A 24,418-nucleotide genomic window follows, 5' to 3' on the forward strand; every position below is an offset into this window, starting at 1 on the left:
ACGACTTGTCGGCATAGCACAGTCTCGAAAGCTTTGAGGGTGTTGAAGATCGCCTGAAGTTCGAGGAAGTTGATGTGCTTCCTTGCTTCCCATCGGTTCCAAGTCCCCTGGACCCGAAGATCCGAACATGTTGCACCCCATCCGAGTAGCGATGTCTCTGTATACAGGGTCTTCATTGGATGGGGTGTTCAAAATGAGACACCGACAGACAGATTGCTCGGAATGGTCCACCAAGCTAGAGTGTCGAGTATCACAGATGGAATTTGGATCAGTTTGTTGGGAGAATCTTGCTGTGGGTGAAACGAAGTGTTGAAAAACAGCTGCATGGCCCGCATACGTAGTCTGGCATACGGGACAATGGCAACTGCAGCAGCCATGTGCCCCAATAGTCTCTGAATGGATATAGCCAGAACTGTTCCGAGTGTTCGGATTCGATGGATGTGGGCACATAAGGTAGCTTGATGGTCCGGAGGGAGGAAAGCTCTTTCCCGTGTGGAGTCGAGACGTGCCCTGATAAAGTCGATGACCTGTGTGGGAATAAGGGATGATTTTTCATGGTTAATACATAGTCCAAGATCATCGAGCAAGACGCAGGTCATGTGTATTGCAGACAGAAGACCTTGTTTAGTTTGGGAAACAATTAGCCAGTCGTCTAAGTATGTGTATATTTGCACTCCTCGTGTCCGCAAGTGTGCACATACTGGTGCCATACACCTCGTAAAAGTGGCCAGGCCAAAGGGCAGCACAGCATATTTGAACAAGTCGAGCCCAACAGTAAAACGCACGAAACGTCTATGCGAAGAATGGGTAGCAAAATGAAAATAGGCATCCTTCAAATCCAATGAGGCAAACCAATCCTCTCTCTTCAGTAACGGAAAAATATTCTGTAAAGTGGTCATCCAAAACTTTTTTGGTTTGATGTATTTGTTAAGATTTCGTAAGTCCAAAATCGGACGAAGACCACCGTCTCTTTTTGGGACCGTAAAGTATCTGGAGTAGAATCCGTGCAACCCCTCCGGGCGGGATAGTTGTCGAATCGCGCCCTTGCGAAGCAACTGAGAGACTTCTTTGCACAGTACAGATGAAGAAGATGTAAATCGAATTGGACACGGTGGAGGGACGACATCAAATTCTATCCTATATCCAAACTGAATGATAGACAACACCCACCTATCAGATGTAATGGACTCCCAAATGGGGAGTTGGCCCTGAAGCCGGTCCCCAAAAGGGAGAGGGGAAGGTGGTGTGGGAAAAGAGAGAATGGTTTGCCCGGACCGTCAACGTGGACGTTTATCAGCATCGAAGCGCTGCCGGCCCTGGGAGGAACGTTGCTGCGGCTGTTGTCTCCGCTGTTGCTGTCTTTGCTGGTAGTGTTGCCGAGGGTGGAACTGTGGATGGTAGGAGGAACGAGGCCATTGCCACTTACGCCTCTGTTGAGGAAGCTTCATGGGAGCGCGGTCATACGCGATTCATGTATCGCTTTTAGTTTGCGGTCAGTTTTTTGATGAAACAATCCGGTACCGTCGAATGGCATTTCCTCGATCCTCCTTTTCATCTCGTTGGGAAAATTGCAATTGCAGAGCCACGCGTGTCGGCGCAGTGAGATGGCATTCACGAGAGCCCTCAAATTGGTGTCTACGTGATGTCGTGCAGTAGACAACTGTTGCACTGCTACCTGCATTGCTTCTTTGATGAAGACCTTGGCAAGTTCGGCTTGGCGGTCTGGAAGGAAGGAAGCAACGTTATCCAGCTTCTGCATAATAAAATACTGGTAAAGTGCCAGTGTTGATTCATAATTCGATATGCGCACACCGAGTCCAGAGGCCGCATAGACTCGGCACGCGAGCATATCGATTTTCCTCCCTTCCTTGTTGCGAGGGGCTTATGACCCCTGGACTCCCTGCCCGGGGAGGATTCGATGACGACAGAGTTTGGTCGCGGATGGCAAATCAAGAACGGGATGTCGTCCTCTCGAACTCTGTACATGGCCTCATACCGACGGGAGGTGGCTTGCGGTTGGGCCAGTTGATCCCAGGGTTTGACCATAGCCTGCCGAAGTGTGGTAATTAGCTGCAGGACTACGGCCGCGGACTGTTCTCCCCTCATGACATCATAGAACCGATCCGTGGATGGGCCAGGCTGTTGACTCGCTTCAATTTCGAGGGAACGGACGAGGCGGGACATGAGCTCCGTAAAAGAGACATGTGGCTCATCGGGCAAAGCAGGTCCTTGGGAGGCGACTACTACATCGGGGGATGTAGAGTCAACCGCAGATTCGTCCGAATCCGGATAATAAGGAGGATGGTCGCTCGAAGACGATGTTTCAGGGGAGGTTGGACGTCCCCTCTCCACATGCCTGGACATTGAAGGCGAATCTCTGGGGACCGATGGAGATGCACGATTCCGACGGAAATATGGATAGGACTGATAACCACCCCAGTCTGGGAAGGCACCATATCCATGCATCCTCCAATCGTCATCCCGGTGTTCCGACGAGCGGCTGCGGCGCCTAGGTGGCGACGGTGACTCCGCAGGTGGCTCAGTCATGGGCATTGGAGTCGGAGATCGTTCCCTCGGTGGGGAGTCTCTAATCTCACTATCAGAGATGGACTCCTGAAGCGGCTCCTCCACTTGTTGGGGCGGCACGCTCTCAGGCCGAATGATAAGCCCGGGGGATCCCAGCGGTGTCACCTGCATAGTAAGTTGCAGGGCCGGTCCCGAAGGGGTCAATACCGTGGCAGCAGATGGTACCGAGAAGCCCGATGAACCCGAGCCCTGGTGTTTGGGGAGATCAGGTTTCTTGGTTTTGCGAGCGGGTTTATCTGCCTTCTCTTTCCTCGGTACTTTACGAGCGGAAGGCTTATCCGAACCCATGTGCTTGTGCTTCTCCCATTTCTTGGCTGGGGAAGAAGACGGCACCTGGGTCTCCGCTGGAGTAGCATCTTCAGCTAAAGGGCACTGAGGAGGAGAGGTGGAAGCGGGACACTTCGGAGGAGCACTCACAGTTGAGGCAGAGCGCGGAGGAGGTACAGCTGAAGAGGAACCAGGCCGTAAGAACAGCTGATCAGATTGCATCAAGGCCTGGTCCCAGAGGAGCTTCCGGAGACAGTTCTCCCTGTTCTTCCGTGCTTGCTTGGTAAATGCCAAGCAATGGCCGCACTTGTCAGTTCTATGCCCCTCGCCGAGGCAGAGAAGGCATAGATCATGTGGATCCACAGGCGACATTTTGGATCTGCATTCGGTGCATTTGCGGAAGGCCGCTCGCTGTGCCATCGTGGAAAAAGAAGAAAAGATGACAGGATAGAGGGTAAGATAATATTTTTGAGGTTTTTTTTTAGAATAGAAGAAAGAGAGTTAAAGAAGGGATAAAGGCAAAAAATGGACAGTAAGGACTCAAAGATCTTAGCGAGGGACGTTAACAGGCACGAGGTACAGCGAACAGCAGTCACAAAGACTGAACAAAATGGCAGACACTCCGCTCTATTCATACCACGAAGGGGGAGGGGAGCAGCGTTTTCCCGCCAAAAACCGTTAGCTTTTTAATCTTCTGGCCTAGGCACTGCGCAGGCGCAGCACCCATACGTGTGATGCACAGAGGCCACGATGAAGAACCAAAAGGATCTGGACAGACTATGGAAGTGGTCAGGAGACAACAGGATGGTGTTCAATGTGGCTAAGTGCAAGGTCTTGCACTTGGGCATAGGAATGGGTGTCATAAGTACAGGTTTAGAGGACAACTGGCTGGAGAGCAGCACTTGTGAAAGGCTCATAATAGTGAGAGATCTAGTGATGCTAGACTGGGAAGGGAGGCTGGCGGCCACACAACATGGCTTCCGCAAAAACAGGTCCTGACAGACATACCTTGTGGAATTCTATGACAAGGTTTCAAGGTGGCTAGACGGAGGGGACGTGGTGTATGTGGTTTACGAGGATTTCAGCAAGGCCTTTGACAAAGTGCCCCATGATATCCTGGTGGAGAAATTGAGGGGTTTTGAGATAGACCAATGCACTGTCCGATGGATTAGGGCATGGTTGACTGACCAAAAGGAGGGTAACCATTAGTGGTGAATCATCAGGATGGTGGCCACTGACAAGCGGGGTCCCCCAGGGCTCTGTCCTGGGGCAGATACTGTTCAGTCTTTTTGTCAATAACATGGAAGAAGTGGTGAACAGTCTGCTGATCAAATCTGCAGACGATACTAAAATTAGGGCAGTGGCCACAATTGAGGAACAGGTATCTGGACAGACTATGGATGTAGTCAGGAGACGACAGGATGGCATTCAATCTGAATAAGTGCAAGGTCTTGCACTTGGGGCATAGGAAAGGGTGTCATAATTACAGGTTAGGGGACAAGTGGCTGAAGAGCAGCACTTGTGAAACGGATTTTGGGGTGCTGGTTGACTGCAGGCTAAACATGAGTCAGCAGTGTGATGTGGTGGAAGCCACCCTTGGTTGCATAGCCAGAAGCGTGGCTTCTAGATCAAGAGAGGTATTACTACCACTCTATATGACTCTGGGGCACCCGCAACAGGAGTATTGTGTTCAGTTTTGGGCCCCTTGCTACAGGAAGGATATAGCCAGGTTGGAGTCAGTGCAGCGTAGGGCCACAAGGTTGGTGGCTGGTTTGCAGGGAAAGCCATATGAGGTGAGACTGAGGGGACTGGGTCTTTTCAGCCTGGAGAAGCCTGAAATTCTGCCAAGGATGGCCTGTCCAGAAGATTCCAGATGTGTGTTGCCAACAACTTCGTCCAGCAGAAGATAGAAGAAGGAACTGGAGGCACAGATAATACTAACTGGGATGGCCTAGTGGACAAAATAGCAGCCATGGGAATCCTGGGGGATATGACCATGTGATACTTGAATTCTCAGTTATAAAGGAGGCAAAGGTTAACTGCAGCCAAACACATATCCTGGATGTCAAGAAGCCAACTTTGATGAACTTGGAACAATGATAAGTGAGGTGCCACAGCACCTCACTCTTAAGGGGAGAGGAGTTCAAGAGGGGTGGGAAATCTTAAAAAAGAAGCACAGCTACAAACAATTCTAAGAAAAATGTTTAGAAGATAATGGAGGAAGCCCATGGGGCTCCACAAAAAATTAAGTCACTACCTAAAAGGAAAAAAGAACAAGTACATGAGGTGGAAGCAGGGCCAGGCCACAAAGGAGGAATAGAAACAAACAGCAAGGAATTGCAGGGATGCCATCAACAAGACTAGAGCAGAAAATGAACTGAGACTATTGAGGGATGCTAAAAACAACAAGAAGGCCTTCTTCAGATACATCTAAAACAAAAGACATGTGAAAGAGAAAGGTCTCCAGCTATTTAAAGTAGATGGCAGAGTGATAAGAAGAAAGGAACAACAAGGAAAAGGCAGAGGTACTCAATTTCTACTTTGTTTGTCTTCTCCCACAAGAAGATATACCACAAAGAGGAAGCACAAGCTGAACGCGAGAGATGGCAGTTCAAGATTGACAAACAAATGTCAAGGATCTTCTAACTGGGCTACATGAGTTCAAATCTCTAGGGCCCGATGAGCTTCATCCTAGAGTCATAAAAGAGCTAGCAGAGGAACTCTCAGAACTACTTGCTATTATCTTTGATAAATTTTGGAAAACCAGAGAAGTTCCAGACGACTGGAGAAGGGTTAATGTTGTCCCCATCTTCAAAAAAAGAGAAAAAAACAAACCTGGAAATTACAGACCAGTTAGTCTGACATCATTCCCTGGAAAAATTCTGGAGCAAATTGTTTAAAAATCAGTCTGCAAGCACTTCAAAGAACATGCAGTGATTAATAAAAGTCAACATGGATTTATCCAGAATAAGTCCTGCCAGAGTAATTTAATATCATTTTTGAGTGGGTAACCTCCCAAATGGATAGAGGGAACACTGGGACATAATCTACCTCAACTTTAGCAAAGCTTTCAATGTAGTGCCCCATAACATTCTAATAAGCAAATTAGTAAAAAGTGGCTAGAGAAACTATTAGGTGGATCCAAAATTGGCTACTAAATCAGACACAGAGTACTCATCAATGGCACCTTCTCAAACTGGAGGCAGGTAACTAGTGTGCTGCCACAGGGTCAGTCCTAGGCCCAGTGCTCCTCAGCATCTTTATTAATGAATTAGATAAGAAAGTATGAAGAAAGATAACCAAATTTGCAGACAATACAAAACTGGGTGGAACAGTGAGCACTGCAGAAGACAGAATGAAGATCCAGGGTGATCTTGATATTGGGCTGAAAGCAACAGAATGAGATTCAATAGGGACAAGTAACAAATCCATTGATATGAGGAATACATGGCTCAACAAAACTGAAAAACACCTTAGAGTAATTGTGGGCAGCAGACTAAATATGAGCCAACAATTGTTCTGGCACCAAGATGTCAAAAAAAAAATGCAGAGAAATTCGAAAAGGTCCAGAGAAGGGCAGCAAAAATTATCCAGGCTTTGGAAACACTGCCCTATGAGGAAAAACTGAAAGAACTGGGTATGTTCAGCCTTGAGGAGACTGAGGGGAACATGATAGTACTTATAAGTAGTACAAAGTTTGTCACAAACAGGAAGGTCAAGATCTCTTCTCACTGAAACCAGACTGTGGGTCACACAATAGCAAGAAATCAGGAAAGGTTTCCTCACTGTCAGAGCAATACAACAGTTGGCTAGGGAGGTTGTAGGCTCTCCCACACTAGAAACATTCAAAAAGAAACTGGACAGTCATCTGAGTGGGATGATATAAATTGGCATCCTGGTACAGCAGGGGATTGAATCTGATTGCTTTCTTGGTCCTTTCCAAGTATGCAATTTTATGACTGTGTCACAGGATCCCCATCCCAGGATTAGAAAATGGAATGTTGGAAATTGGCACAGACTAAGTAGTTTAATCTAACCTTCATCTACATAATTAGGATGGTCAAATCTCTGTATTAAACATCTGAGACACCTCTGTTGTCTTAGCTGGGTATTCAGAAACCTCTTGCACCAATAGATCATTTGACTGTGATCCTATCTCCCTCAAGTGACATTCAAAAGTAATTTCAGATTAAAATAACAGTAAGAATTCCAATGTTTAGAAGTAACTGTACTTTTTTAATATAACTAGTTTGAGAATAACTATGGATCATTACAATGCAATCACTAGTCTTGTGAGGATACGAGAACCTGCCTGTATAGCATGAAGATTATAAAACATTTTTCTCCAACTTTGTCCCCTCCAGGTCAGAATGGTCTAGCTAGGGATGATTTCCTCACAAGGGGTACGACGGAAGGCATAGTTCAATGCATACTGAGAATAACAGGTTTTAACTACAGATGCTTCTTTTGATAATCTTATTTTTTAAAGTAACAGCATTTTTTGTATGCAATTATGTGAAATCCCTTTCAACATTCCTATACTTTACTTCTGCTTTTACATTCCTGAACTTTGAACACAAATGCACACAGAGAGATGCATTACCATAAATGTACTATTAAGATAATCGAAAGCTATGACTGGATCTTCCTGCCTTTCTATTTTGGCAAAATGTAGCTGCATGAAAGGAGGGAAATGGATCCATCTTGGAAATGTGGTCCTGGGGAAGCAAGCCCTTTTCCTAGGGAGAATTTCTCCCCTACCCACCAGGGAAACAACAGGCATATAATGGCTGCTATTGTCATCTGGTTTGCACATAACCATTGTGGTCATGTGACAGAAAGCAAGTCTGCTGTGCAATCACCACTTTCACTTTTTTTCCTGATTGCTAAACAGCTCGGGAAGGCCCTAATCCTGACCTGTTGTAACATATAAACCTAACAACCTAGGTTATATAAACAGCCCAGAGTTACAGCAGGACATCCCCGGGTTGTTTCAGAAAGTGGAAGTAGCAGGTTTGTTAAGCCAGGATTGTTTGGTTGTGTGAATCAGGTCTTTAAAAATTGCGTATTTTTTCCTTATTTTTAAACAAAGCTTATGAGTCATTTACATTCTTAATATATGGACACGTATGAATTATTACATTCATTTTTAATACTAAACCTACTGAAGCCATTTCTTTTTTGAAGCGTTTTCCCTAACTCATCACTCAATGGACTGGTTTGCACAACATGCCAGGCTCACCTCATATTGTTTAATCTTCAAGCAGCTGCTTTTCATGCTGTGTTTATGTAGCTGTCATTGGGAATATACAATCCCCATGAGGTTGCAGTTTCTTGTCTGAACCCAGCCACCAAGGGTTTTTGAGGGTTAAACAACCCTTATCTAATCTTACTACAAAGATTTTGGCTAGGTGTGGGGGAACACCATAACTTCATCAGTGACTGCATATTCATAACAGCAGCTGCATACATCCAGCATGCACTGTGGCTCATCATGGGCTCACCCACAGTGAATCCAGTGTATCATGGGAACCAGGTCAGTAAGAAGCAGGTGGGAGCAAAAGTAGATATATTTAATTGTTTGAAAACATGGAACATAGTTGAGAAGAAAGTATATGCACCATTTTAAGATGAGAAATAGATTCATATACAAAGAAATCACCAAGGGCAATTAGATATTTATATGTAACAAATATGATGAAACTTAGCAAGCAACAAGTTTAAAAAATCATTTAGGCTGCAGCTCATATTTTCTTCTTACCTCTCAATTAGATCACATAAGTAATTGAAAGCATGAACAGCTTCTTCTTTGTCTTCATGAAGTGGAAGCCATGATAACCAATGAGGCAGAACTTCTTCAACATTTATACAGTCAGGCTTGAACTTCATGATCTTCCCAACTGCTGAAATGCAATTTTCTGTTGCATTGATATTCTCTTTGGTTTTGGCATCTGTTGATTGAATAACTCTCACCAGTAATGGAAGTGCCTCTGATTATGCATTAGAAAAAAATACCATGAGTTACTATGCTCAAATGTTTCTGCTTAAGAACGTATATGTTAAAGCATGCTAAGAAATGAACAGAGCAGGCAACAAAATGTTGTAATGTGGAGTGTTCCTGTTCTGGCTAATCACACTCCATTCCAGTATGCTTTATTCTACCCCCTCCTGCTTTTCTGTCTGCCCCACCCTCTATACCAATAGTGAGGCAAGCATTTCATTCCCAGTGAGCATGCTTCTTCCCATTTTTGAGGCCAAGATTGGCACTCCTTAACTGTATTAAAGTAATAGATTAAACACCAGACTGCTTCTAGGACAGATGTACTCATAATGATATCCAACTATGATTTTCTATTTTCAGAAAGCCTTTTTCCACACCGACTTTCCTGTCATAAAGAATCTCTGCATATTGCAGAGGCATGTTTTATATGAGTACTCAATTCATGAAAAGTGCTGGCCATAACACAGTTTGAAAATCACACTGGTCTAAAGCTGAGGGAAAAAGGGAACCATGTTTTAGGAATACTATTACCCTCATATTCAGCAGACTCATAATAAAAGTTGTAGGCTAGGATATTCCCCAAGCATACTCATTACTAGAAATAACTACTACCTCTTTGTGCTAAGAGCAGACAAGTCTGAGAGACCTTTGAGATGTCTCTTAATCAAATTCAGATGTAGCTGAATCACATTTAGAGGAACACTGAGCCCACATACCTGTGCAGAAAGGACGATAGTTGTCCCCACCAAATTGTGCCATAACGCCAATACCATATGCAGCTGCTTGCCTGACCTCTGGGCTGTTATCACATATTGACTGTAGCATTGGTCTCAAGAAGTATTCTGCATATTTGAATGAGGATGGACTGCAATGCTCTATGATATCATCAAAAATGCACAAGCCCCACTGCCTGTCTGGCCATGGCCTATGTGGACACTGCAAAGAAAATATTTGAAGCAGTCAAACATACATCCACTTTTCCTTTCATTTTGTTTGAAGTCTGTTCACTGCCATCCCATCTCGTTACATCTAGGTTAGGCTGCATGCCGTCTGCAGTACCATTCCCTCTCTCCTTAACAGTTTTAGAATCCTAGATTATCATGTACAGTTTAACAACACATTTCCTAATTCCATAGCTTGAGGGAATTCAGAGATCTGTACACATATTTGGAAGCCCCAGCAGCAGGGTCCATAACTCATTCTGATTTATGAAAAACAAAATGACAATCTGTTCTTTAAAAGATCTGAAAATATTTTTTACAATAAACATACCAAACCATTTTTATAAATAAAAACCTGTTGACTTTATTCCACCCTACCCTTTGTGCTTGTTGTCCTCCTGCAAAAGATATTCCCTTAAAGCCTATCAGCAGTAAGTGCCATGGGGAAAAGTTGCATAAAATTAGTCAACCAGTTATTGTAGTAATTTCAGATGAATTTTGCTTCCCAAAATCTTTGTATAGGAAAGCTTTCTCCTCCTCTTTCTCCTATTCCTATTACTATAATATGGGGGTGCTTTGTATAATTACAGTCTCAAGAAGTCCAGGATACTTACAATTAAGTTGACAATTTGTGGTAGGAGCTGTTCAAACCATGGTAACACCTTTGCCTTGTAACTGCTGAATATTGAGTGCAAAATATCTGACACTTTTGTCAGAATGTATACATCACTGTCATGCTGGTAAAAAATGCAGTGAGATCAGTACAAATTATTTTTACTATCTTAAAGGCAATAGGCTAAAACTCATTTATGCATTTTTCTGGCAACGAACCTTACAGGTCATCATTCATTTATTATTACATGTATATTTCACCAATCATTTCTCCTATAAGGAACCCAAGGTGGCTTACATGGCCTCCTCCTCTCCATTTTATGCTCATAACAACTTTATGAGGTTGTTATAAAGTATAACCAACTAAAATTAAGACTATCTCTAGCAGTGTAATATTTCTAAAATGAATTTTTCCAAAGTAACAAACACTACAACCTTCCCCAACTTCCAATGAACTCACCCCACAATCCAGAGAATTTTAAAAAAACCATCATCATTTTTAGGTATCTGTAGAACTACCGATTGAGGTATAACAGCACAAGCTGCCACCTCACCCAAAAGCAGTGCCTTTATTGTACCCTTCCACGACAACTCCCTGGGCCACGAAAAACATAGACCCAGCAAGTGCTTTTCAGAAGGGAATGAATACAATTTGATCAAAAGACAAACATGTTGGAGAGAGCTGCAGATATAGACAGACATTTTTCTCTCCATATGAACTCCAGACCTTGTCTCTTGAACAAACACCTACAGTAAGATATAACCAGAAGTAACTACCTGACTAGAAGCTGTTGCATCCTTTGAGGGAGGAGTGTAAACCATTCCCCCGGTACGCTTTTAAAGCAGGATGTAATTTACACTCAGAAAGAAGTTGGTTCCCTCTAATAGGTTTCCAGCATTCATGTCTTAAACCATCTTGATAAAGATCCCAGTAACGCTTTCTGCCACTATTTACTCTGCACTACCCTGCAGTTCTATCCTAAAAGACTCTGTCCTGTACTTGAAATTCTTAACTGTTCTCCTAATGTCAGGTGTATCACCTTTTTCCCTGGAGATTAAAGACAAAAGGACAAGACTAGATCTTGAAATCTTTAAAGTTGAGATCTGGTCAAAGGGCAATTTTATTCTCATGACTGATATGCAAATTAGACTATATTTCCAAAAGATCCAACCATCATAGCCATTACAATCGTACTAAGAAAGATTAGGTTGATTGAATATAGATTAAAGTGGTTCAAAGTATGGTTTAGTTAGAATTTCTAAGCCCAAATTCAGAAGGAAATTTGTGAACCCCAGGAAGGAACAGATTATACTTGCCCTAAAACTTATAGCAACTATGATTACACCAAAGTTCCCCATATCCAGTGACATAATAATATTCATTGTCATAACAGACAATGAACAGATAACTTACTTCATCTTGCAATGACTCTTCAACTTGCTCATCATAATCTTCATCTTGCCTTTTCACTAATTAAAAAGTAAATTATTAATGAATTAGCATAGCTGATTTCACAGTGTTTGGGCTTGCTGCAAGAAGAAAGCTGAAGAAGAGGAGTAGAGTGGAATTATTTGGTAGACCAACCCAACCCAAGAGATGAAGTCACTGTAAAAATGGAAAAGGGAATCTTGGATGAGAAAAGTATTTCTTAAATAAATAGCAAGGTATCCTGCAACAAGTTGTTTAGATGAGAAAGATGAATCTAGCATTTTTTACAATATTGCTGCAGCTACAGAGGTAGCTATCAGGTTGGCCAGAACAACATCTTGTCTGGTAAAATTTCAGGACTTTGTTTGGGCTGGCATATGGTGACAGAGTTTAACAATGGCACAAACTGTGATTAATCCAGTGTGTTATCTGATTTTACTTCAGTACGGTGATTTTAAACACACTGTTGCCTGTCCAAAAACTTTACAACTAGATAGGCTAAACATGCCCATTATTAGTACAATTAAGAAATTGTACCTTGAAACTCATATTTGAATGATATTAAGTAATCTTAATTTACCTTGTCTTAATTCTTGGTTTTTAAAGTGCTCTTCTAGTTTTCCTTTCAGTATTCCTCCAAGCTCTTCAAAATGTTCATTGTTAAGGCATCCGTCTCCCATTACTTCAATACACTAATAAAATGAAGTTTATCATCAACATTACGGACTTTACTCAAACAGCTTCAAGAGTAATTATTTCCAGAACAGTGTGAACTTATCTATAGAAAAAACTATCCACTGAACTATGCAGTTACATGTGCTTAAGTCATGCCTTCCAATTACCTTGGAGGCTTTGTTTCCCACAAGTGCTGGTTGTGCTCTGCCTCTTTCTCTTCATTATCCATGCTCTGCATGGGTTGCCACATTGTCCAAACTCAGCAACAGTGGGACTGGCTTCCAAACCATCTCACAACTCATGACATGCTTCATATAGTTCTGGAGTGAGTAGGAACCCTTGCTCAGTTTAGATAACAGGGCGACATGCAATTAGCATATGGTCATTGCTGCTTCTTTTCCTTCCCTGATCATGTGAACTATTACTACTACTACAGCCTATACAATGCATTTCCAATATTCAGAACTACAAAAAAGGGAGCTTGATCACATGGTATCAGAGTTTTATGACTGCAGTTAAGTGATATTCTTTCTTTAATGGGTTTTTGCAAGGAACCAAACTTACAGCAGCAACAAATGTACTGTACATTTTCATCCAAAACTCAAATGTAAACATGTCCTCTAAATTTTATGAAGAATTTGCTAGCCATTATCAAAAACTAGCTATTTCACTATTGTTAACTTTCTAGTTAAACAGAGCTGTCTCCCAAACAAATCATACTGCAATCCTAGTACATGCTTATCTGGGGGTAAACTGTTAATATTTGCTTATCATATTGCTCCAGTTACTTGTGCCTGCAGGGTAGCGAGTGCAACTGACTCTTGCCTGCACATCAGTTATACTTTCCTAAACAACCCAGAAATACCCCATTCCTCAGTTGTTATTGTTACATCCAAGTCCAGAAAGTCCAGGTTGCTAGGAGTTAAAAAACCTAGAGTTAACCCAACAAATGCCATGGGCTAATTCTGAGCAACTTAATCCCTTAACAACTCAGGCATTCCAGGTTTGGATGCAGAAGTAACTCAGGGAAAGGGCATTCCTGGGTTATTTAAGAAAGCAAAAGTGAGTGAAAAACAGTATTTACTCACTACTACCTACTCATAAATAACCCATAGTTTGTTAACCATGGGTTGATAGTGCAAATAGGTTCTTTGCAGGAGGCACTTTTGTAAAAATGAATTCTTCTTGTGAGCACTGACTCTTTCAAAAACATTATCTATTGCTTAAGGTTATCTGACTGATTAAAAATTGCCAACTGCGGAGATTTGCATAATTGAAAGAGTAAGCTTAACTGTAAATTTGAACAGGCCCATATTTAAGATCTTATGCAGCAAAAAGACATTAGTTCTAGAAGCTCCCCCTCTGCTCCTGAGCAACCACTGTAACTTTCCTGACTCATCAATTTTGTAACTCAACTAACAAATTTGTGTGGCAATCTAACATTTCAACAGAATCCTACAAGCACAACATGGTAAAATCAATCACTATATAAGTCATGAGCTTAATAAGTAACCTAATTTTATTACTATATGTAGTCTATTTCCAAAGGCCAACAGTGCCCTGTCTTTATTAAATTTATATCCCACCTTTTTTCCCTAAGAAGTAGTTAAGGAAGCTTATGTAATTCTCCTCCTCTGTGACTGGTGCAAAGTCACCCAGTGAGCTCCATGGTTGAGTGTGGCCTAGAACCCAGATCTCCTGAGTCCCAGTCCCACACCCTTAACCACTATATTGCACTGGCTCTCACCATTTTTTACAGAAAGAATGTTTGCAGAAACATTCTAAAACAATGGGCATGGTTTGGAACTGGGGCTACCAGTGCAGCACTGCATCACAAGGCTATTTCTTTCTTCGCAAGTGAATGGAACAATTCCTTCAGTCACTTGAACAGATGAGAAAAAGTCCCACCGACAAAAATGGATGGAAGTAAGCTCATCCCCACCTTTGACCTCTGGATCAAAAGGACCCCTTGGGAAGCTTTCCCCACCCAGCTGTTTTTCAATAGGGCAGCTTTTCCTACTCCATTCAAACAATTGGAGACAAAGCTCCTCGGCTGAAATAAGTCTGGGGTGGGGATGACATGCCTACCAAGGACCCTCTGGAACCCAACTTACTCTGCAGCTTTTTTTGGACAGTGCAGCTTCCCCTCCCTTCCATGCAAAGGAATGATTGGGTGAGTGAACCAAGAGAAAAGGTGCAGACATAGATATACAGTGGTACCTTGGCTCACGAGCTCAATCCGTTCCATGACTCTGGTCGTGACCCAAATTGGTCGTGAGCAAAGTTAAATTTCCCCATAAGGTTCAATGTAAATAAGGTTAATCCGTTCTGTAACCATGTTTTAAATCAGAAAAATGTGAAGCAAAGTGACAACAACAAAGGTCGCGGCCATCTCCCCCCACACCCCAAACACAAGTGCGATCATCTCGCCGCCCCCCACTCCACCAGCAGGACTGAGATAGCACCTGTCATCCCTGCACGTGCCTGTCATCCCTGCAGGCGCCCGTTATCCCGGCGTGCTGGGGGGGTGGGGGGGGAGAGACGGGTGCAATTGTGGGCACACTGGGGGAGGGAGAGGGAGAGATGGGCGCAAATGGTGCACTGGGGGTGGGGAGATGGCCTCAATCGCAGTTCCATTCATGCAGGGGAGGTGTGCCTGATCAGAGGCGCGCTCCTGCAGGAAAGACAGGCAGAATCTCAGCCATCTCCCCCATGGCTCTGCTTTGCTGCTCTAGTCTTTCCTGCAGCAGCGCGCCTCTGATCACGGACGCCTTCCCTGCACAAAAGCAAATGCGATCCGTGATCAGAGGCGTGAGGCGGCATGAATGACAAGTGGATTCTTGGCAATCTGCCCCATGGCTCTGCTTTGCTGCACCCGTCTTTCGTGCAGCCGCGTGCCTCTGATTGCGGACGCCTTCCCTGCACGAATGGAACTGCGATCGTGGCCATCTCCCCACCGGGGATGGGGGGGCGGGAAGATGGCTGCAATCTTGGTTGCCACCCAAAGCAGTGTTCACGGCCCAAGTAAAAATTTTTCAGTAATTTTTGTTCGTGACCTGATTTGTTCGTGAGCCAAGAAGTTTGTGAGCTGAGATACCACTGTACCTTCAGAGAAAGGGGAGACATTTCCAGTGATTTTGTGATTGTCTCCCAACACCCTATTTTTCAAAGTTCCAAATGTGTCCACAGGCCCAAAAAGACTGGAGATACCTACAATTTGGAATGAGCAGCAGTAGTTTCAGGCTCATGTTGGCTTTTCTTTTCCTCTACAGGAGGGGAGGAGATGAGAACTAGTGCTTTGAGTCATCAGCATAAACATTTGCTACATTCAGATGCAAACATTATGGTTTGCTACTAACTAAAAGGTAACATCTTTACACACCTCCTCTCATGTAGGGCAGGGAGATATGAGATAAGTGAACTCAGAGGTTTTGGTTGCTTGTTCTTGAACATCTAAGCCACATCTTGGTAGATTGTCTGAATTAAGCCGAAGCTGAACCCCAAGAATTTTAATTAGGAAAATATGAATACTCATTAATAATTTATTGTATTCCTACTTGCTAAAGATGTTGGAAACTTAGGTATTAAAAGGTTATAAAAAGTAGAATGTTACCTTGGCAAAAGAATGCATTATTTCTGACAGCACATCTGCATCAGGTTCTGTTCCTATGGCTTTGATAAGGGCATCACACATAAAATGCCACATCTGAGTGAGATACTCCGGGCCACGAACTCTTGCACACTCGAGGAGCAAAGGCATTGATTCTGCAGCTGCCACTCGAACACGTTATATTTATTAAGGTAAATTATCATTAAACATTTAACAGTATAGTGATCAACGTACACCCCTAGTTTCCTGTTCTAGACCCTAGCACTAGATTTTAAACTAGAGTTTAGCACAAATAGTTCTATTTCTACTACAAAGTAACTTCGTTTAACCAAATGAGATACAATCAGGGTGGAAAACATTTTTACAGAACTATACTTCTGGATTAAACTGGAAAGCTCAAATCAGGAGGTCCATACAGTTTACTTTTTAGATAATGTATAAAATATGAACCTATCATTTCAAAATTAATGTAAAATTAAAAGTGCATCTCCATATGTTATTTCACAGTTGGCAGCCTAATTCTACAATGCTGCTTTAGGTACAAAAGCCCTTCCTAGCATGCAGCTTTTCTATCATGAGAAGTCTGTTGTGCCAGCCAACCAGACATTCCACCCTTCTCCAGGCCCTCCCCATGTTAACTGTCTAAGAGCCACACTGAAGTTAAAATGATATGCTATACATGGAAGGAAAAACAGGCTTATGAACCTTGCTGTATTTGCCACTGGGTATAGAAAACAGAAGAACATTAAGGACTCCTCATAATTCTGAATAGTTTTTAATTAGCATTCATGTTCTGCCCAAATGATGAGAACCAGCAGTTCATCCAAATATGAATGGATGAACCCAAACTATTTGTAAACACTGTAAAGGTTGTGACACTCGAACTTCACAGGTCCATCACATAAATATTCTCATGTAAGGATATCATCATGAAAATAGAATTTCAGCAAAGGAACCATCAGTTTCACAACTTGTTCCGTGTACTCCACAAATCCTTCTTTCAACTCTTTTGCATAGCAAACCTAAAACACAAAAGTGCAATTTCAGCAAATAGATACCACTATTAAAGAAGTAAACAGGCATCAATGACCAAGTGAGGTTGCTTACCTGTAACTGGCATTGTCTGAGTGGTCACCTGTGCATTCACACGCATGGGCTCTGTGCCCACATGGGGCCTGTTGTCAGGAGGATTTTCCTAGCTAAACTTGTTTTGGTGAGAGCCCTACCCCTCCCTCCCCTTGATATATATAGGAGGGGCTCCTGCCATTTTTCCCCAGTTCTCATGAGATCAAAATTTTGGCTTCAGAACTGGGGAACAACAGTTAATAATGGCCTGACCTGCACCATCCTGGTACAGGTGCTGAAAGAATGAAGCTACTGGAACCGAGGTGGTTAAGATCAACAGGGGAATGGTAGGTGGGTTATGTGAATGCGCAGATGACCACTTGAAGAACATCAGTTACAGGTAAGCAACCTTACTTTCTTGTTCATGGTCTCTGCGCATCACGTAGGGGTGACTAGCAAGTTTGCCTCAAAATAGAGGAGGGCAGGTATTATCAGCAGAGGACCAGTAAGAGTACTGCTTGGCCAAAAAAGGTATTCCTACCTAGTGCAGACATCAAGCCAGCAGTGTCAGATGAAGGTTGATGGGGTGGGACCATATTGCCACTCTGCTGAGATGCTGCAGAGGGGTGCCACTGTGGAGTGCTGTAGATATCGCCATTGCCACGGTAGAATGTGCCCTCAGTCACTCAGGAACTGCAGTCTGGACAGCTGGTAGGCCATTTTGATGGTCTCAACAACCAGTGTGCACCTCATTAAACGCAAATCAGCTCAGCACTGGACTGTTCGCCACATGCAACAAAAAAACCCCTCTTGGACTGGCAGATTGCCAATGTGCTGCACACATCCATTCATGCAGGGCCAACTCCACCTGCTTTGATGGAGTCAGGAAGACTGCTGGCAAGATGATGTCCTGGTTCAATGGAACTGAGACATGATAGTTGAGAGGAATGTCATGACAAGCCACAGAGCCACCTAGTCTCTAAGAAAGTGAGGAATGATGAGATGAAGTGCAAAGTGTCATGGTCGCTCACCAGCATGGCCAAAGGGATTACCACCAGATAAGGCAATCTTCTAAGAGTAGAGGCATAAATCCACTGTGGCTTGAAGAAGGCTGAGTAAGAGCCTGCATGACCACCAGCAGGCTCTATCCTCACACAAAGAAATGAGGTTATGGGACCAGATTACATAGAATTCCCATGAATTGACAGGATAGTGGATGTGAGAATATTAAGAAAAACTGTTTACCATCCCATGGAACAAAGTAATCACTGCAGATATACCTTCCTGGAGGATGGCTGCAGGTCTCTGGAGTATAGTACATGGAGGAAGCTGAGGATATAGAATCACAGAATCATCGAATAGCAGAATTGGAAGGAGCCGGAAGGCCATCGGGTCCAACCCCCTACTGTTTGCTGGATGGATGGATATCCAATGTGGATTCAAGGCTGCAAAAAGAGATCCTTTTTGACATGTAGGGACTTTCCCTGTGCTTGGTTGCAAAGTCATATTTAGAGTCGCCTGCGTTATGGTATGGATAGGAAGACTCCCATCAACCAGTTGATTCCCCGTGCAGTGAGGTGGATGGTCCTAACATTCAGGTGCAGGATCATCTCTCACTTTGAGGGATGTTGTTTCGACTCAAAGGTAATTGAATGAAATTGCAGTTGGGCAAAGGAGGTGGGCTAACCATGCCTGTTGGGGCCACCATGATGTGATGAGGATGCAGGATCTTTGCCAGCTTCATGGTGATCAGTAGGAACAGTGGAAACAGGTTCTCTCCCAGTGAAGGAACACATATCCCTGGCTGAGCCCAGATTGAGAGCAGATGGTGGTGCTTTTGGCAGAGAGGTCTACCAATGGAGTACCCCTGGTTTCAAAGAGCTGTGTCAGGACTTCTGGGTGTATCTCCCAGGGTCCACTCTGCTATGGGGTACGGTCCTCTTCTTGAGTAAACATGCTGCTCCAGAGTTTTTTTGCAAATTGTTGCACATCCCTATAGCTGCACATCTCCAAGTTCACCCGAAGTGAAGTTTTGAGCCCAATCTAACACTTCTCAATCCCCAATCCTTAATCCCCTTATATCATTTTTTCCTGAACAGCCCCGCAAGCAGGATGCTGCGAAACATCATCTGATGGTGCTCCTCCTGTTTCTCCATCAAGTGAATCTCCTGCCTGTCTTGTCTCTAAGCAACTGGCATCACCTCTGCAGGAGAAGGGCCCGTAATGTCAGACATACTGCTCAACTCCTAGTGTGAAACCTGCCCACTTCCCAGGTTCTCCCCGTTCTCTCATTGGTAGATCAGGGCTCTTGTCAGCCATGACTGTCAGCTCCATCTCATGCTGTGCTATTTCCCATTCCCACAGACCAGTTGCCCATCACCTCCACCCACTTGGACTAACAACTCCCCTTTTTGCTCCCCAGACATTCTCTGACCTTGATTTGATACTGGAGCTTGTTAACACTCTACTACCCCTTCATCTTCACTGTCTGGGCTCAAATTCCCATTGAAACTATAAACTGGTTGTGGGTGTTCTGACACCTTCTTCCTGTGCTCATGCACAACGCACTTGGTCCTCCTGCTAAGGCGGCCTACCATGATGTTGACGGTCCCAGTCAGGTGAATGAATATAACAATGTCTCTCTTGAAACAGCAGCCCCAGATCTGCAAATTGAGGCAACTGTGGGATTTGGATCACCTTGTATGCTCCCTCTGGTCCCCATTTGTCCAGACTCCATGGGTCCTGCCACTGGTGCAGTACATTTCCTTGGCTGGCTGTGACACATCTATAATCAGGGTCCAGTCCTCCTCTCTCTGCTAGATTGTGTTGGCAGGCCCACTAGGTGAAGTCTGGCTAAATCAAATACAGGAGCACCAGCTGCTTCCGAGCTGAATCGCACTGGGGCGAGTAGGCATGCACAAACCAGAGTTACAGTGGTCACATTCATAGCCTGGCCAATGGGACAACTGTGACTGTCGCTGCCATGAGTGCCAGGAGCCACTTCACCTGCTGCACCACCACCCTGGGTTCAACCTAGAGCCCAAGGCAAAGTTGATCAATGCTGCTGCCCTATCCACTGGAAGGTATGCCAACTCTGTTGCCACACTGAGTCTCACTCCAATGTAGTCAACTGAGATGAAGCAGCCCTCTTGGTGCAACAATGACTGAAGATTGTGCACAAGACCATGCAACACTGCTTATGGTGGATGAAGAAGTTCACATCCAGCACATCTAGAATGAAACAGACGCCACTGTCCATCTTTGGTACTCCAGAGTACCAAGAGTAGAATCCAAAGCTGTGATAGGATAATGGAATGGGCTGAGACACTCCCTTCGACAGCAGAGTTACCACCTGCACCAACATGGGAGAGGGCAATGTCTAGTGCATTAAAATGAAAGTGGGTCACCGTCGGTTCCACCAGGACCATTGCAGGAACCATCACAGGAACTGGTGCAGAAAGTGCCAGTGGTGATGGACTGGTGGCTTCCTTTGAACCAGGTCCATGCAGCTGGAGGAAAACTGGCAGGCTGCAGTGGTCAGCAGCATCACCTCTCAGTGGCAAGTCTCTTCTGCCAGTTGTCAGTGTGGGTATTTAAGATACCTTTGCTGGAAAAAGGGCAGCTCCCCAATCTGGCTGCAAAACTCTTGATAGAGGCTCTCTCCACTATGATAGTGGAGTTGAAGTAATGGGATGTCAACCACCTGGACCCGGTACAGGCTTTCCAACTGGCTGGATGTTGGTTGAGGCTGTGTTGGCACCCTCCCTAGATCTTTCACAGAAAAAACAGAATAGCCACCAACACCGAATCCTCTGTGTATCCAGTCCAACTGATGCCATCATGTGGACATTTTTGTAAGGGGAATCCCAAATCTTTGGGGACTGAGAGATCAAGCACCTACTTGAGGGTGGTGGCAAGTCTGAGACTGAGATGTGGTTGTCTGGGTCTAAGATCAATGAATCTCCAGATGGTGAGGAAGGTTGCCAGGGAGGGTAGACAGCTGCAGTGCAGGAACTGGCATGAGACTGGGTGCAGGAACCGGTGTGAGCAGGAACCCGTGTCCCAGTCTCAGAATACCTGGGCTGTAGACCAGGACCCCACTGTAGAAAAATGCAGAAAAGGACAGCGTTGCTGCCAGTTCAGTCAGGATAACTGCAGGAGCCTGTGAAGGAACTGAGGAAAGGACTGCACAGGAATGGCCATAGAGTGCACAGGAACAGGCACAGGAACAGTGCAGGAACTGCAGGAATGGGACAGTAGACTGGGGGCCACCACTGCCAGAAGTGCAGGTAGATGGAACCCCCTGCCATGGTGTACGAATTGCCAGAGGAACCAGCACTTACACATGCGCAGACAGTGCTGATGCACTTGGCCTTGCCCTTCTGGGCCTCTGTCATTTTGTGGCCTTTTTAGTGGTCCAGAGGACTGGAGGGTGGCGTCAGAGCTCCCAATTTTTAAAAAGGGGAGTAGAAGGGACATTAGCCTTATGTCTGCTGTAGGAAAAACAATGGAAAGGCTCACAACAGCGAGAAGTCTAGTGATGCTAGATAGAGAAGGGAGGCTGGCGGCCACACAACACGGCTTCCGCAAAAACAAGTCCTGCCAGACAAACCTTGAGGAATCCTATGACAAGGTTTCGAGATGGCTAGATGGAGGGGATGCGTGGATGTGGTTTACCTGGATTTCAGCAAGGCCTTTGACAAAGTGCCCCATGATATCTTGGTTGAGACATTGAGGAGTTTTGAGATAGACCAATGCACTGTCCAATGCATTAGGACATGGTTGACTGACTGAAAGCAGAAGGTACCCATTAGTGGGGAATCATCAGAATGGAATGGAGGTCAGTGACAAGTGGGGTCCCCAGGGATCCTGCTTAATCTTTTCATCAACGACATGGAAGAAGGGGTGAACAGTCTGTTGATCAAATTCACAGACGATACTAAAACCAGGGCAGTGGCCACAACGGAGGAGCAGGTACTCCAGATCCTAAAGGATCTGGACAGGCTATGGAAGTGGGCAGGAGACAACAGGATGGCATTCAATGTGCTAAGTGCACTTGGGCATAGGAATGGGTGTCATAAGTACAGGTTAGGGGACAAATGGCTGGAGAGCAGCACTTGTGAAAGGGATCACAAGATACTGGTTGACTGCAGGCTAAATATGAGTTAGCAGTGTGATGTGGTGGTCAAGAGGGAGAATGCAACCCTTGGTTGCATAGTTAGACGTGTGGCTTCTAGATTGAGAGGTACTGCAAAAACTCTATATGACACTGGTGTTCCCTCAACTGGAGTATGGTGTTCAGTTTTGGGCCCCTCATTACAGGAAGGATACAGCAAGGTTAGAGTCAGTGCAGCGTAGGGCCACAAGGTTGGTGGCCGGTTTGCAGGGAAACCCTTATGAGGCGAGACTGAGGGAACTGGGTCTTGTCAGCCTGGAGAAGAGGAGGCTCCAAGAGGATCTGTTGGCAACATACAGGTATGTGAGGGGGTGTCACACGGAGGTGGGTAGAGACCTGTTCTCCCCTGCAGAGAAGGACAGGATGTGCTCCAATAGAATGAAGTTCAGGGAACCAAGGTTCAATTTAGATGCCAGGCAGTACTTCCTAAGTTAGGACCCTGAGGGTATGGAATGGGCATCCACGGGAGGTGGTTGAGGCCTCATCAGTGAGGGTGTCCAAGGACAGGCTAGACATGCACAGGGTAGGCATGTCGTGAGTGGAGCCGGCTGGAGTTGGGGGTCAGACTAGATGGCCTGGCAGACTCCTTCTGCCTCGCTCTGTTTCTATGGTTCTATATATATCAGAGAAAGGGCACAGCCCCCGCCAGAATGAGCTTAGTTGAGAAAATCTTCCTGACAATAGGTCCCATGCAGGCACAGAGGCCATATGTTTGATGCACAGAGACCAGGAAGAAGAACTGATAAAATTTTAACAGAAACAGACAAGCTACACCTACAGACCAAGAAAGCAAAGATCTACTTCAATTTGCTTGTAGTAACCTAGTCTACTAAATCCTTTTTCTGACATGTTAATCTGGAGACATTCCTCAAGAATATTGTCTGTCCTGACCATAGGCTCCTTTTTTTCCGTGTTTTATTCTCCTCCTTTTTCCCAAAAGGAAAACCTGCTAACCTTTTCTGGCATGAGAAGTCCGTTGAATCAGCCAGCTAGCCATTCCACCCTTTCCATGTTAATTGTCTATGAATCACATTCAGCTTGTAAAAAGAAACTCTACTCAGCTTTAGGGAAATTTGTTCTGCTTGACTGTGATTTCTGTTCAAAGAAATGATCAAATTAGCACCCACCAACATTTGGCATGCGGTTGCTTTTTCTTCAAGGCCTGCAGTCTTGATGCCAAAACTCTGCTGGTCTCCTAGGTTTACAAATTCCCAGCCATCATCATCACTCATATTCTCCATATCTTGTGCTGGTGAGAGAAAAAATTATGTTAGTAGAGCTGTGCCATTTTTTACAAAAAGAAGTGAGAATGCGTTAAGTGCCATAACTTACTGTCAAGGAGAGCCACTTCAGGTTTAATTGATGCTGTTTTCATTAAAGGGCCCATAACAACAGGAAGATATTGTTGGAATTCCTTTCCAAGGATCTTGCACATTCTAGCCCATGCGGAAATCATATATGATATCTGTAAATGTATAGTTTTTGTTCACTTTCCTTTCCTTCAACAATATAGTACAAAGCTGTATTACTTCCTGGACTAAGTGAAAATCAAACCCATTTTAAAAATTAGCACTTCCTCAGGCTAGATATTGGTATCACGGGTAGGAAGGAATTTAGAAATCTAAGAACTGAACAACGCTTCATACTTATGTAATGTTTTGAACATTCACACACTTCCCAAAATTATCTTGTTGCAATCCTTACAAAGTACATTACAGTGGTACCTTGGCTCACGAATGCCTCAGTTCACGACCAAATCTGGTTGCGAACAGAAATTTCAGAAAAATTTTGCCTCAGTGCACAAACTCCACATTGGGTGACAACCACGATCGTGGCCATGTTGCTGCACGAACACGAGCACGGCCAGCTTCCCCGTATGAGCACAATTGCGTTCGCGCCCATCTCCCCCCACTGAGCATGATTGCGGCCATCTCCTCCCCCAAGCACAATCGCTATCGCACAATTATCATTTGGACTCTTCCTTCAAACAATAACCTCCCCCACACCTAGGTTAGTGTTCGCTACTGTATCATACTTTGTTACTTTGTTTCAAATG

At 44.4% G+C, this 24,418-nt stretch overlaps 1 protein-coding gene and 1 non-coding gene across 2 annotated transcripts in view; both read right to left on the minus strand.

Moving 5' to 3' along the window:
• The window catches only part of IPO5 (importin 5), a 66,067-nt gene that overhangs the window by 12,854 nt on the left and 28,795 nt on the right, over nucleotides 1-24,418 (minus strand). Inside the window, exons 16-24 of the mRNA XM_044428533.1 lie at nucleotides 23,695-23,827; nucleotides 23,490-23,611; nucleotides 17,047-17,143; nucleotides 16,125-16,297; nucleotides 12,417-12,528; nucleotides 11,822-11,877; nucleotides 10,410-10,532; nucleotides 9,571-9,790; nucleotides 8,615-8,843 (exon numbers count right to left, since the gene is read on the minus strand). Coding sequence (XP_044284468.1) covers nucleotides 8,615-8,843; nucleotides 9,571-9,790; nucleotides 10,410-10,532; nucleotides 11,822-11,877; nucleotides 12,417-12,528; nucleotides 16,125-16,297; nucleotides 17,047-17,143; nucleotides 23,490-23,611; nucleotides 23,695-23,827 — 1,265 coding nt within the window. The remainder of the gene's footprint in view (nucleotides 1-8,614; nucleotides 8,844-9,570; nucleotides 9,791-10,409; nucleotides 10,533-11,821; nucleotides 11,878-12,416; nucleotides 12,529-16,124; nucleotides 16,298-17,046; nucleotides 17,144-23,489; nucleotides 23,612-23,694; nucleotides 23,828-24,418) is intronic.
• Nucleotides 10,913-11,048, minus strand: LOC123023234. The gene has a single exon (XR_006414683.1). It is a non-coding gene; the product is annotated as a small nucleolar RNA SNORA21 (small nucleolar RNA).

Source organism: Varanus komodoensis, unplaced genomic scaffold, assembly GCF_004798865.1.
Source record: "Varanus komodoensis strain SLA01 unplaced genomic scaffold, ASM479886v1 scaffold2, whole genome shotgun sequence".
NCBI lineage: Eukaryota > Metazoa > Chordata > Lepidosauria > Squamata > Varanidae > Varanus > Varanus komodoensis.